We start from the raw sequence: 14,927 nt of genomic DNA on the forward strand, positions 1-14,927 counted from the left end.
CATGTTTGATCAGTTTCAGACTGCAGAAGTTGGTAAAAACCTTCAATGTCTTCATCATGGGCCTTAGCGGTTGGTGGGTAAATTTGAATAATAGTCATATTAACTGGTCTTCCTTGTAGGCATATGGATATTATCCTATCACTGACAGCGTTGTACTTCAGGATAGATCTTGAAATGTTCTTTTTGAAGACGAATGCAATGCCATTCCTCTTCAATTTGGCATAGTAATAGAAATCAAACAACATATTGCATTGGGCAAATGTGCTGCAAAAGACCCCTTTAAAGTGTTACAAAGCAAAGATGTCCCTTCAAGGACTAAGGTGCGCCTGACCCAAGCCATGATGTTTTCAATAGCCTCATATGCGTGCGAAAGCTGGACAATGAATAAGGAAGACCAAAGAGGAATTGACACCTTTGAACTATGGTGTTAGTGAAGAATATTGAATATACCATGGACTGCCAGAAGAACGAACAAATCTGTCTTGGAAGAAGTACAACCAGAATGCTCCTTGGAAGCAAAGATGGCAAGACTATGTCTCACATACTTTGGACATGTTATCAAGAGTGATCAGTCCCTGGAGAAGGACATCATGCTTGGTAGAGGGTCAGCGAAAAAGAAGACGCCCCTCAACGAAATGGGCTGACACAGTGGCTGCAACAACGGGCTCAAGCATAACAATTGTGAGCATGGCAGGACGGGGCAGTGTTTTGTTCTGTTTTGCACAGGGTCACCGTGAGTCAAAATCGACTTGACAGCACCTGACAACAACATCTGGCAATCCTTGGCGTTTATTTGCTTGTAGACAATCCTCACATGGCATCTGTCTTCCCTCTGTGTGTGTCTCTGGTTTATTCTGCTCTTTTTATAACTCAGAAGTGATTAGGCTTAGGAACCACCCTACACTTGTATGGCCTCATTAACATGACAAAAGAAAACCTCTATTCCCAAACAGGATAACATACACAAGTACAGGGCCAGGACTTCAGTACATATTTTTGGAGGACACAACCCAATCCACAACACTGACTGTTGGGGAAGTGGTGAAGCGGTCTATCACATGGCCCTCCACTCCCACCTGGACCACCTTGTCATAAGCCTGTCCCAGTTTCTTCTTCTTCCTTATTGGGGAAATTCCCTCACTGTTTTGGGTACACAGTAAACTTTCCTTGTTCTGCTTACTGTTAAGTGTGTGAGTTATATGGGACCTGACCAACCTCATTTCTCTGCCTGTTCCCAGCAAGCAGGGCACAAGTCCTTCAACTGCAGCACAAAAGAGGGGTGCATGCAGACCACCAGCCACGCGTCAGCTGTGGGAATGACCTGTTGGCCATGCGGGACCAATGCCCACTACTGAAGCTGAACTTGCTCTCTGTAAGTTGTGTCTTTCTTGGCAATCTCAGAGCCTGGCTCAACAGTTCGGTGCAGTAATCAAGGCTGACGCCGACTCTAATCCTAACCCAAATCCAAGCCTGAACCCAAACCCTGAACCCGAACTCAAATCTGAGTCAAAAACCTAACTCTATCCCAAACCCGAAGCAAACCCAAACCCCAAACTCAACATGAACCCTGAGACCTAACCATTAAGCTGAACCAGACCCCAAATCTGACACCTGCTGAGCAGGTAAACCAATTGCAGTCTATCCATACAATGGAATGTTATTCAGCCGTAAAGAGAAATGAAGTTCCGAGAGATCCTACGACACGAACGAACTTCGAAAACATTATGCTAAGTGAGCAAAGGCAGATATAAAAGACCACGTATTATATGACTCCATTTATATAAAATGTCCAGAATAGATGCATCCATAGAGGCAAAAAAGACATTAGGGGTTGCCAGGAGCTCGGGACAGGGAGAAATGAGGAGTTACAGGATTTCCTTCCGGAGGTGAATATAAGGTTCTGGAGGTAGAGGGAGGTGGAGGTTGCACAACACCATGAATGTACTAAAATGCCACTGCCTTGTACTCTTCAAACTGTCAGTTATGTGACTTTTACCTCAACCAAGAAAAAAAAAGGAGGAAAAACAAGACGAACCCGGCCCTAGCACGCCCTCAGCAGTGAGTCCTCTTCCCTCAGCCTGGCGTTCAAGGCCCTCCACAGTCAAGCCAGTCTGGACACACAGCCAGTCTTCGTTCCTCAACCAAGAGCCATTTCATAACCCTGGTCCCAGGCCCCGCCTCTCAGGGAACTCATGGAGCTTAGAGGTCCCTTGAACCTTGTTCTGCTGTAATCCTGTCTCTGCAAAGGCTTCCGAGGGTCGCCCCGGCTCAATCAGGGTCTAATCTAGGGTTTTCTGAGTGCCACCTGCTCAGGTGACTCTCACAGCGAACCCTGCGAAGTACCACCACCCTTGAGCAGTTGAGGGGTGAGGCTCAGGGTGCCAAGGGCCCAGCCTCCACACACCCTCTCCAAGTGGGGGCCTAGGGCTCCAGGCGGCTGCACTCCAGGGGGCACTCAGCGGGGCGTTTGTGGTCAGATGAATGTGCGTCCCCACCACACGAGAGATGCGTCCCCGCTGTGGCCATCACATGTCTGATGTGCAGGTAGCCACAGAGGTGCTGTTCTAAATACACCAGCCTGGGGAGTCCCCGTGGGCTCCAGGAAGTGGATTTTCGATAGGACTTTCAGATTCGGTCAGAGCAGAGGAAGCCTGCACCTCACTTCCGCCCACACCCCTCGCTGCCTCTGGATGCTACAGATACCTTCTGGGGGACTGGCCCACCCTACTAAACCGAAGGGCTACACAGGCACAGGCACGCTGCCCCCCAGGAAGAAGGGGCTGCCAAGTGCTCCTCTCTGCAGGGCCACAGGGACATGGGAGCACCCGGGAGAGCTCGGGGGAGATGGACATCAGTCCCATTTGACTTCAAACCTTCGGCTCTCCCATCCCTAGCACCTCACTGGGAGGATGACCAGACACCAGCCCACAGCCCAGCAGCCAGGCCCTCCTGAGCTGCCCGCAATCCACTGCAACAACCAGTGAAGAGCTCTTCTGCCTGTCTGCTGGGGAGGGACCACGTGCCTCCAGAGGCTGGGCCCCCACTGCCCCATCCACCTCTCTCTACCTGCTGCTGGGCCTAGGCACTCTGGCCATGACTCAGCCTTGTGGGGCCAGGGAGGGATGAGGACAAGGAGGTGTCAGAGGGGGTCCTCCTGAAACCAGTCACTGAGCATCTGCCCTGCTGTTCCCTGGGGCCCAAAGACCTCACCCCCGCACACCTCCTCTGAGCCCCCTCCCCACGTACCCCCTCTAGGACCCCTCCATCCTGTATGCCTTTCGGGACCCCTTCAACTGCACACCTCTTGCAGGCCCCCTCCCTCCAGCCATCGGCAATCTGGGGCAGCCACCATGTCCTTTAATCTCAAGAAGGCTCAAGAGATGAGGCATCACCTGGTCAGGACATCTCACCTACAATCACTGACCCTTCAAGGGGTGGGGGCATGACAGGCTGTGGGACCACAGTCAAAATGGATGAGGGGACACCAGGCATTTGCAAGAGCTGCAGAGGTCCCTTCTACAGGTGTGAGAGGAGGGGTGTGAGGAGCTGTTTCTGTCTAGATGGGAGTCCAGGTGCCCCTAAGGCGAGGGCCAGGCCCACCGTCTGCTGAGGGCAGGAGGTGCTCATGCAGCCCTTTCACAGGGGTCCTGGTTCTGACTGTGACCAACTCCCACATAAGAGCCCCCATGCTGGGGGTCTGGGTCCTCCGGGTCCCAAGAAAGGCCAGAGGCTAAGGCGGGGGTGGGCACAAGGCTCTGCATGTTTCCTGGGGGGGCCAAGGGGTGGCACCCCCCGTAGTAGCCCAGGGCACAGTAGTCGCTGCTGCAGCTCTCTGAGTCTGGGGGGACTGGCCTGATGGGGGGCACAAGAGCCCAGTCCTCCTGTGGCAGGTAGGCAGGCAGCTGCCCCCCCAACTCCAGGCCCCCTGCTGGCAGCACATCCTCTGAGCCCAGGGCAGACAGGTCCTCCTCTTCCTCCAAGTGGGCAGGCGGCCAGGACCACACCGGGCTGCAGGTGAGCAGAGCCACAGCCTCTCGGCAGCTGGGCCCTGAGCCTCCCAGTTGGGTGCCGACGCCCTCTTGGCTCAGCTGCAGGCCCATTCGGTGAGCCCCCATCCAGGTCTGGAACAGAGCACAGCGGGAGAGGGTCAGACCTGGATGGGGACTCACCCTGGGACCAGTGGCTCTTCCTCCTCCAGGGAGCCCCCCTGGCGCCACCTCAAAGCTGAGCAGCTACCCACCATGTGTCAGCCCCACCTCTGCCCAGGACCCCGAGTCCCTTCAGCCCCTCATGTTCACCCCACACCGGGCCTGTGCTCCCCATGACATGAACCAAGGTACAGAGGGCGACAGGTATGGAGGGTAGAGAACCCTGAACCTTTCAGCAGTGAGAGGCAGGTCACCCCCACCGGACCCATGTACACATCCACGCAGAAGACAGGAGCACCTGTGAGGAGCTGTCTTGGCCCCCACAGAACCCCGTTCCTGGTGTTCCCTGGACAGCGACCCTGGAGCCAGACCCCAGAGTGTCCGATGTGCTTCCAAGTGTCCCAAGAGGGCGCCAGGAAGGGGGTGCAGAGTCCAGACAGGGCAGTGGTGCCGCTCACATCCAGGGGTCGGGGGACCACACAGCAGCCACCATGAGGGCAGCACAGCCCCCGACACCCTCCCCATGGCTGCAGGACACAGACACCTCGGGGAGGAGGGTGGAGGCCCACACAGGAGGGAACACTGAACTGACCACTATCCCAAGGGGATGTCTTGAGCCAAAGCAAAGGGAGCACAGGATGGGATCGGAAATACCAGAACAGAAACAAATAGGAAATACAGAAAAGCTAATTCTTTGCACATCTGAGACACTGCGTACATTTCAACCCGCCAGATATACAAAAAAAGCTCAAGGCACCAACAGACGACCAGAGACCACATCCTGGGCTGCGGGACCTCAGGGCCAGCTGTGCACGCACCTGGAAATTCCCATGGTGCACCTCGTAGAGGGGCTGGAAGAACGCAGCTGGAGAGGGCACGTGCTGGTGGAAGGCCCTCTTCACCCTGTGCCAGGAGAGGACAGTCACAGCCCTGGGAGCCAGGGCTCCTTGCGGCCCAACTCCAGATGCGGGCAGCCCTGCAGGACTCAGCTCCTTCCCACAACCTCCTGGCTTCTGCCACTTGAGCACTGTCCCTGGCACTGCCAAGTTCTGTCCTCTCGCTGTGTCCACAGTGGGGTCACTGGCTGACAACCCCACAGACCTGGTTTACAGTGTGGCTGTGATAGCACCTCAGGCAGAAGTGACCGCCGCAGCCTCCATTGCAGATGGCTCCCAGCTCCCTGCCCTACCTGGATGGGGGCTCCCACCTAACACATCCAAATCCAACCTCACCCACTGCGCCCCTGGCTCCTGCAGTTCCCTCCTCACCAACCCTCAGGTCCCACAGATCTCTCTTCCCAAGACCCTCCATTCCCTCCGCTTCCCTTGCCCGCTCAAGCCGATTCGCCTCCCACCGGACACCCACACCAGCCTCCATACAGGGCCCCTCATCTCCCTTACACCCACACCAGCCTCCAGACAGGCCCCCCCGTCCCCCTTACGCCCACGCTTACGCCCGTGCCAGCATCCACGCAGGGCACCCCCGTCCCCCTTACGCCCACGCTTACGCCCGTGCCAGCATCCACGCAGGGCGCCCCTGTCCCCCTTACGCCCATGCCAGCCTCCACGCAGGGCCCCCTCGTCCCCCTTCGCCCACGTCAGCATCCACACAGGGCCCCCCTTGTCCCTGTATCCCAACCACAGCCTCCCACCCCGCAGCCTCCCTGGCTCCACTGTCTGGCTAGGCCCGGGACCCCTCTCCCCACACATCTGCTCTCTCTTCCCAGCTGTCTGACCTCCTCTTGCCCCCGCATGCCGGGCCCTCTCCTGACTCACCACCCAGTACTTCTGACCCAGCTAGTCCCCTCTGGGAGCCCCTCCCTGCCTGGCCCCTGCCCCCCCATAACCTGACACCAGAGGAGGCTCTGTATCCTGTTCCCCGTGACCACCCCCCACCCCCAGGGCCTGGCACACGCCAGGTGTCCAAAACTGTTCTCACAGAAGAGGTGAACAAGTGAGCAAACCAAGCAGAGATGAGCAAGCAGGCGGCTTGGCTGGGGACCCCGAGTACCTCCCATGGACTCATGAGGGGTCCCTCATCGGGGGCCCTGGTTACAGCCACCTCCTCCTCTGGCAGCTTGAGGGCTCCCACCTGGCTCGGCCCCATGAAAGACCAGAGTAGACAGGAGGTGGGGCAGAGTGTCCAGGGGTTTAGGGGTTTGGCCCGTGGTACCCCCACCCACCACACCTACCACACTCCTGGCCACACACCTGGGCGACAGCTTGAACAGGAGGTAGGTCAGGCCGGTCAGCAGGAGAAAGACGGATACAGCAACGAGGGTGCTGTCTGGCCGCCCCCAAGGCGGGGTCAGGGGGTCTGTGAGCAGTAGGGCCAGGGCTGTGAGCAGCCGCAGCAGTGGGCCAAGGGAACAGGGTTCAGGTAGCTGGGAAGTTTGGTTCCTGCCTGCTAAAGTACCACTGGCCTCAGTTTCCCCACTTGCAATTCAGTCATCAGGGTCGGAGCATTCCAGCACCTTCTGTTTGCAGGGATTGGCCCAGCCTCCCCGTAAGGAAAAGGTCATGTCCAGCTTCCAGAGACAAGGATGCAGGCCACCCCACCCCAACGCACTCACTTCTTATAATAGTTACTCGGTCCCAGAAGTCCCTGCGGTTTAGGGGGGTTGTTTCATGGTGGTTAGCTGGGGGGTGACTGCCTCAGGAAGGGGGTTCCAGGGTGACAGGGAGCTGACAGGGGAGCCACCCCACCTGGTCTCCGGGGAGCGGGGAAGCGCACGGACGGGCTCCACTCGCTCCACGGGCCCTCGTAGTGTTCCTCCTTGGTCACATCATCCTCCTGCGCCATCTTTACACGCAGCCTGGCCTCGTAGGTTGAGCCGGGGTCCAACTCCATGGCTTCCAGGGTGAGCCGGGTCACCCCGATAATGCGGTCCTTGTGCCGGGCCTGCTATGGGGCCGGGACAGTTAGCAGGTGCTGGGGGGCTGGGGGTGACCAGCTGGGGTCAGCCCTTGAGGATGTACAAGCATGCACACCCAGGCACACATAGGCACAAAGGCACATCCGTATGCACACACACACACATATGCGCACAGATATGCATGCACAGACACACCCATGTGCGCACACACACACACACGCACGGTCACACGCGCACGCACATTCACGGGCACATATAGGCACATACAGGCACACAGACAGACACATCCATGTGTACACACCCGTCACTGCACACAAATGCACATATGCACACAGTCACACACACATGCACACAGGCAGACACGCATGCACACACTCCTGGCCCTGGTCCTCTTGTCCTCGTGGCCAGATCCCTCCCCACTCAACGTTGACATCTCCCAGTGTGGGCGGGCTGTCTGCCAGATGAAGCAGCTGAGCGTTACCTCCCAGGCCTCCTCCTGCCTCTTGAAGGCCAGCTCATAGGCAAGGAACCCGGCCATGGGCTCCAAGGCAGGGCTGATGCTCCAGGTCAGGATGCAGTAGTCAGAGCTGACGTTGCTCTGCAAGGCAGAGGGGGGGTCCAGCTTGACTGGAACAGAGGGAAGCATGTGAGGCTGCAGCCCCAGGACTAGTCCTAGGTCTCGTGTGGCAGGACTGGGGGTACCTGCTGGGCCTTTGGGGGGCATGGGCTGTAGGGCCTCTCCAGCATCCAGGGCACCCGGCTCACCATGTCTCCGGGGCAGGTACTGCGGGTCCACCAGGCTGACCTGCTCCTGCCCAGCAATGAAGCGGTGCAGTGTGATGGTGAAGCTGTCACTGGGCACCAGCACCTCCTCGGGTGGCAGCTCCACAGAGCAGGCGCTGGCCCGAAAGACACACCTGTGTTTGCTGCCTGGAGCATGTTCACTGGGAAGGACACCTGTCAGCACCACTATCGTGGGGACCCCACCCTTGCCCCTGCCCCCACCCAGGTGGGGCTGCCCTTTCCCTCACCTGGTGAGGAGCAGCCAGGGGTCAGTGCCCGGGTCCAGTGCTGGGGCTGACAAGTAGCAGTCGATCCGGAGGATGTTGTTGTTGAGGCACGAGACAGTTCCTAGTCCTGGCCCTGGGACAGTGACTGACAGGCGTGGGGCTGGCAACTGACACCCTAAGGGACCATCCCCTGGGAACGACCCCGGGAGAATTCACCAAGGGCAGGGCTTGGGGACAATGGGCCCTCGCCCCTTGCACTGGGCTCATCAGTCCCAAGGAAAGCCCCTGAGGACAGACCACACAGAGGAGGTGCAGAATGCAGCCCCACAGTCCTGACAGATGGCAGCCCCACCCATCCAAGCACCCGGCCCTCACCTCCTCCTCCCACTGGGAGAAAGGCTCCCCAGCAGACGCAGGTGCAGACCAGGAGCCAGGCGCCCACTTCCTGAATCAGGGCCTCGCCCTCTGAGGTCCAGCCTGCAAGAGATCCTACCCATGAGGTGCCCCTATGAAGGGTGCTACCCGTGAGGTCCTCCCTGTGAGGTGCCCCCTATAAAGGGTGCTCCCCGTGGTCTGTGAGGTGCTCCCTGGAAGGTCCTCTCCCGTGAGCATGCTCTCCCATAAGACGCTCCCCTGGGGCGCTATGAGCTTCCAGCAGAGTGTTCTAAGGGGTTGCCACTCCACCCTGACCATGTCCCGGGAGGCAGGCGGGTCACCCCTGTCCCTGTTTCACCGATAAGGAACTGAAGCTCAGAATGATCACTTGACCTGCCCAGACTCATGGCTACAACACTCAGGCCCTGAACTCCTGGGTGGGCCTGGGCTCTGGACCAGCCAAGTCTCCGCGTCGGCCGAGGAGGCTCCTGTCTGGGCCCAGGTCCTGCCCTGCAGAGGAGGCAGGACAGGGGCTGGTCATTGCTGACAACAACCGTGGGTGCGATTCATTGAGCTCCTGGTGCCACATCCCGAGGTGACTGCGTAACACGCGTGTTCCATGTTAATTCTCACAGCAGCCGTGGGAGGTACAGCGTTGTGGGCCGGGTAGGTCCAGCCAACCTCTCCACAACCCCCTCCTGTCTGTCTCCCTCCAAAAAAGACCAAACCTGGGGTTCTGCACAGGAAGATGGAGGGCAACGTAGCAGGGGGTACGTGCAAAAACCTGCCCTTCCTAAACTCCCCTTCTCAGTCCTGCCCTGCCCTGCCCCCACCCCGTGAAGGAGAGCCACCAAGGCGAGCCCCGGAACCGGGCTGGGTGTCAGGAAGTGCCTAGGTGCCGGGGAGGGTGCCAACACCCTATCACCCCATTTGCAGCTCCAGATGGCACACTGATAGCCCCAAAGCAGGAAGGCGGCCAGCCCGGTTATGCAAGTCCAATACATGATAAGGAAGCTAAGAAGCAACAGTGTGCACACAGACCACGGCACACAAGTCTCAGGGAGCCAGCACAGAGCCTGCACAGAGCCACACATCCTCACAGAGCCGTACACTCTACCAGGCAGCAGACACCATGTCAACCCCCCCCCCCCCGCCCGCCACACACCCTGGTAGCCTGTCCATGTGCCCACAGGACAGACTTCTGCAAAGACAGATTGGCAGGATGACCTCATACTTCCCTAGAAATGTCCCCAAGGCTCACCTGTCCCCTCTTGGAGCAGTGTGCTGACATCCCAGCCAGCTCTCAGGTGCATGAGGGCAAACCCAGGTGAGACAGGGCTATGGGGCAGCTCAAGAACAGCATCACCTCCTGCTGAGAGCTGCCCCAGGCCCCACGCAGAGGGACCCTGTGTCTGTACAGAGTCAGGCAGCCACTAGCCACCCCAGGAGCAGCACAGCTCTAAGCTCGTGCCCACCCTGACAGGTAGGCAGGACACTCCCGGGGCACCAGCAGGGGCCAGCTACCAGCCTGGAGGAACACAGAGACAGGCATCCTGGGGATGGCCCGTTTCACCTGTGCTCAGACCACTGTCTGTGTACCCCTCCTACAGACAAAGAGACTGAGGCCAGGCAGTACTGAGGATGTGCCAGGCACCTGACCCCTCTGTTCCTGGCACGTGTCCCTCCGGCTCCCACACGAGCCCGCGTGCCCTCACAGGGCCCGCACTCCCCTCGGGAGACACTGCAGATGTTGTATACACTTCGCCTTCTCTGGGGTGAAGCCGCAGGCACCGGGAGGGGACATTTCTAAGGCAGGGCCACCCTGACCCTTGGCCACAGACACCCTCACCTACGCACTCCCGTCCGGGAAGAGTCACGGGACGAGGCCAGGGACCCTGACGACACCTGAGACAACCCCAGGTGCGCTGACGGCTGTGGGCAAGATGGGGGGCGCTGTCTGCCCCTCTGGACACAGCTGCCCCCCAGAGCACCTCCTCCGTACTCCTGCTCCCCCTGTGGCCACTTGGGTCGCTTCTCGGAGCCCGTCTCCCCCACAGCCTCGGAATTGGTGTGTGGCCTGCACAGCCACCAGGACCAGCCCCAGGAAGGGTCTCAGACAGGCACTGCTCAGCCAGCCTCCCATGTGACTGTGTCCACTCACGGGCCCTTGAAACGGGGTGTGCGTGAGGGGTGTCCTCAGGAAGGAGAAGCCAGGCTGAGCTGGGAAGGGGCAGGGCTAGACAGACGGCAGCACTGCAGAGACCTCAGGGCACCCGGTGGAGACCAAGGGTAGGAGGGTACGCGCTGCATCGGAAGGAGGGTCCCTCGAGGAAGACCCGTCAGACCCCAGGAACCTGGGCGGGGTGCTCCAGCCACACACCCTCCCCTGCCGCCTCTTCCTCACCACAGCACACGCCCGCCCTAAAGCCCTCCAAGGCCAGGAAGTCCAGGGCTTTGCCTGCGGCCCAGGAACATCCACCTACCCTCATCTCAAGGGTCATCTCGGCCATGGCGGAAGCATGAAACTCTGACAAACTCAGCGGCCCCCTTTCCAGCCCGGAGCACGCGCTCGGACCACTCCCCGGTCAGTGCAGCAGAGTCCGCGCCTCTGGAGATGCCCAAGCGAGGGCACCTGAAGACGTCTCAGATGCCGGGGTGAGACCGCAGCAGCCTATGCCCGTCCACGTGAGCCACGGGGCCTCTCCGACTCTGGGCTACCTGAGACACTCACCTCCCTGGAAGCACCTGCCCCATCCCATCGTGCCCCCGGAGCTGGAGGTGTGCAGTACGGCCGTCCTGGCGAGCAGCAAAGCCCCTCGCTGGCTTGGAGACAAGTGCAGCAGCAATGACGTGAGCCTGCTCAGAGGCGGACATGCCGCCCACATGGAAACCACAAGCCGCCGCCAGCCACCACCACACACACACGTACCAGGGAGCTAGGGCCAGATGGGCTGCTCCTCCCAGCAGACGCGGCCCTGAGGTAGCCCAGCAGGTGCAGGCCTGGCCAGGCGCAGAGCCGCTAGCCTCGTCCTTCTAGGGGCAAGCTCTCCTTCCCCCAGGTAAGGCAACCTGAGGGAGTCTGGGTGGGGCGGAGGAGGAGGAGTGGGAGGTATTAAACACAAAAGTAATGCGACTCATTAAAGAAAACAAGTGACACCGGAGATGCACAAGGGAGCCCTCTTGCATCCCTCCCAGGGCCAGCCCCTGCCAGCAGGGAGGCACACGCCCCTTCCCCTCCTCCCCACACCTTTCCAGGCCAGCACCCGCTGTCAGCGGCTCTGCAGCAGGACTGATCACCCCCCGCTGATGGACTGTCTGCTATTTTACAGGAAGGGAGTGAGCAATTCTGGGCACAAATCTTTCATCACCAAGAGAACTTCCACAGGAAAAACGGCTAGAGGTGGATCGTGTGCTCCAAGGGTTAGCAGGTTTAAAACTTGTTTAAGACATCAATCCATACTGCCGAAGTACCCTCCAAAGATGTCCCACTGCTAACCCCGGCCACAGCGTAAGAAGGTCTGCAACCAACAGAACCCGCCGCAGCCTTGTCAATCGCTGCCGATCTGCCGGGTGAAGGCGCTTCAGTGCTGTTTTAATCTGCACTTCCTTGATGATTGATGAAGATAAGCACCTTTTCAGATAGCTATTGGCTTATGCTCTTCGTGGTACTAAATAAGGTCACATTTCAGTGTGTGTGAGTGTATCTGTGTGCGTGTGTAAGCGTACCAGGAAGTTGGAGACATGTGCACATGTGGGTATACATGCATGATGTGTGTAGAAATATGTTTGCATGTGTGTGCCTGTGTGTGTGTGCACGCGTACATGCGTGCATGTTTGTGTGTGCACGGATGAGGGCATTATGTTTTTATGGGTATACGAATGTGTGTGCCTGTACTGTGCATCCCAACATACTGGGCAAGGTTTGGATACCCCAGATCTACAGCTCTCTGGAATCTGAGAATTCCAGGACACGTGGAAAGGGATGGAATCAAAAGCTCAAGCCCATGAAACACCGAAGCCATGACCAGGGACGCATCCTGGTTTTCTAATCTTCAAATTGTAGCCAGCGCGGCCCCATCTCAGCTGTCACAAGAACATACTTTTCTACTCACTGGAGTCACAACTAGCTTCCTTCCATCAGGGCCCCTCACACCTCGCTGAAGGAAAGGAACTCGCTAACCTAAGACCAGCAGAGGACACGACCCACATCGTGAGCCCAGAAGTGGAGACCTCAAAGGCTAGACAGTGAGGAAGGAAACTCTGGAAATAAAGAGCCAGAGAGGAAAGCCCCAATCTTACAGCAAAACTCTACCTCCATCTCTGGCTGACTCTGAACCACACAAGTGCAGGCTAACTGCAAGCAGCCCAGCTAAGGCTCAACAACCCAAACTGGTTTCCGCCGCCATTCAACTTGGCAGCACAGAGTTTGGAGCCCGCTAAAACAAAAAAAATCAATACTCTCCAGAGGAACATAACCGAATCAATACTCTACAGTGTATATTATTCACAACTTCCTAGATAAATCCAAGATCATTACACACGTGAAGAAACAGAACTACGTGATCCACCGTGAAGAGGAAAAACAATTAGTGGAGGCTGACCCCAAGGTCCAGTTGTTGGAAACAGCAAAGGTTTTAAAGCAGATACTCTAACTACGCGCACAGATATGAAGGAAAATATGCTCATCATGAATAGACAGGGAATTGCAACAAAGACATAAAACTATAAGAAATAACCAAAAGTATACGTGAAAAACGTATCTGAAATAAAAGGAATAAATCACAACAGTGAAGAAAACAAAATGCAGTGTCAACCATAAGGAATCCCTGAAAGAGGGTAGGTGACTGAGGTTTGATTGGTTTGACAGGGGAAACCACAGCCTAAGACACACACGGGGGAGGACTTGTGCAAAAGTGGGCGATGGGAAAGAGCCGGAAGGGGCTAGACAATGACAGCAGTGAGTCAGGGTCCTGAATGTGGAACAGCCCAGGGTACAGCCCGTCCCCATACCTGCACGTGTGCTGGCAATACTAGGAGTCTGCGCACAGCTGGATACTCACAAGGGAAGAAGGCCAGCACCTCTGGGCCAGGAAACACACTGGAGACACACCCCTGCTGACAGCCACCCCTCTGCCCACAGAAATGCAGACAAGTAGTAAAACAACACCCACAGATGGTGGGGTCCTCAAGCATAACCAGGAGCCACCAAATGCCCACAGAAAACAAGCACCATGAAAAAAAGGCCAAGTCACAACAAACACTGAGTCAGGCATGTCGTAAGCATCTCATATAGTGACTACACAAACCCTCACACCAGGGGTCAGCTAACTACAGCCTGCAAGCCAAATCCAACCCGCCTCCTGTCCATGTCAAACCTGTGACCTAAGAATGGTTCATATTCTTAAAACAGTTAGAAAAAAACTTGTCAAACACAATCTCATGACATGTTAAAATGGTATGAGATTCCAATCTCATTGTGCATTGCTCATCGGCTCATCTACGGCTGCTTTTGCACTCTGGTGGAGCTGAGTGGTTGCAAGTCACTCTTCACAGTAATAGCAGTGGTTCGAGTGCCACATGTACTGCCGTACTGCAACTTTTCATCTTTTATTACCAGTGCACACTCATCATGCCAAAACAAGAAGAGTAAACGGACTTTGTCACATTTTTAAGGCAGTGGAGTGTGGATTACATTGTTATTGGATAACACTGCAAAGAATGGGAATTCCAGAACACTTAATTGTGCTCTTGAGGAACCTATACACAGACCAAGAGGCAGGTGCCCACGGTTGAAAGTCAGGAAAAGTGTGCGTCAGAGTCCTATCATTTCACCATACTTATTCAGTCTGTATGCCGAGCAAATAATTCGAGAGGCCAGACTATATGAAGAAGAACGCAGCATCAGGATTGGAGGAAGATTCATTAAACAACCTGCGTTATACAGATGACGCAATCTTTCTTGATGAAAGTGAAGAGGACTTGAAGCACTTACTGATGAAGATCCAACACTACAGCCCTCAGTATGGATTACACCTCAACGTAAAGAAAACAAAAATCCTCACAACTGGACCAATAAACAACATCATGATAAACAGAGGAAAGACTGAAGTTGTCAAAGATTTCATTTTACTTGGATCCACAATCAACACCTATCGAAGCAGCAGTCAGGAAATCAAATGACTCATTGCATTGGGCAAATCTGCAGCAAAAGACCTCTTTAAAGTGTTGAAAGCAAAGATGTCACTTTGAGGACTAAGGTGCACCTGAACCCAGTCATGGTGTTTTCAATCGCCTCGTATGCATGCGAAAGCTGGACAATGAATACGAAGACCAAAGAATTGACACTTGAATAATGAAGTTGGCGAATAATGAATATACCGTGGACTGCCAGAAAAATGAACAAATCTGTCTTGGAAGAAGTACAGCCAGAATGCTCCTTAGAAGCAAGGATGGTGAAACTTCGTCTTACTTACTTTGGACCTGTTATCAGGAGGGACATGTCCCTGAGAAGGACATCAT

The 14,927-nt window shown here is 56.3% G+C and overlaps 1 protein-coding gene across 1 annotated transcript; it reads right to left on the reverse strand.

Annotated features, from left to right (window-relative positions):
* Positions 1-1,105: 1,105 nt before the first annotated feature.
* LOC101359535 (interleukin-9 receptor-like) lies at positions 1,106-14,216 on the reverse strand. Its single transcript, XM_023728364.1, has 10 exons — positions 11,656-14,216; positions 11,140-11,487; positions 8,409-8,510; positions 8,055-8,223; positions 7,789-7,922; positions 7,505-7,650; positions 6,854-7,052; positions 6,359-6,464; positions 4,967-5,051; positions 1,106-4,121 (listed from the first exon to the last, which is right to left on the reverse strand). The coding sequence occupies exons 2-10, from the start codon at positions 11,291-11,293 to the stop codon at positions 3,624-3,626; spliced, it is 1,593 nt and encodes a 530-aa protein (XP_023584132.1). The 5' UTR covers positions 11,294-11,487; positions 11,656-14,216; the 3' UTR covers positions 1,106-3,623.
* Positions 14,217-14,927: the final 711 nt, after the last annotated feature.

Source organism: Trichechus manatus, unplaced genomic scaffold (assembly GCF_000243295.1).
Source record: "Trichechus manatus latirostris isolate Lorelei unplaced genomic scaffold, TriManLat1.0 scaffold00024, whole genome shotgun sequence".
NCBI classification, from domain to species: Eukaryota; Metazoa; Chordata; class Mammalia; order Sirenia; family Trichechidae; genus Trichechus; species Trichechus manatus.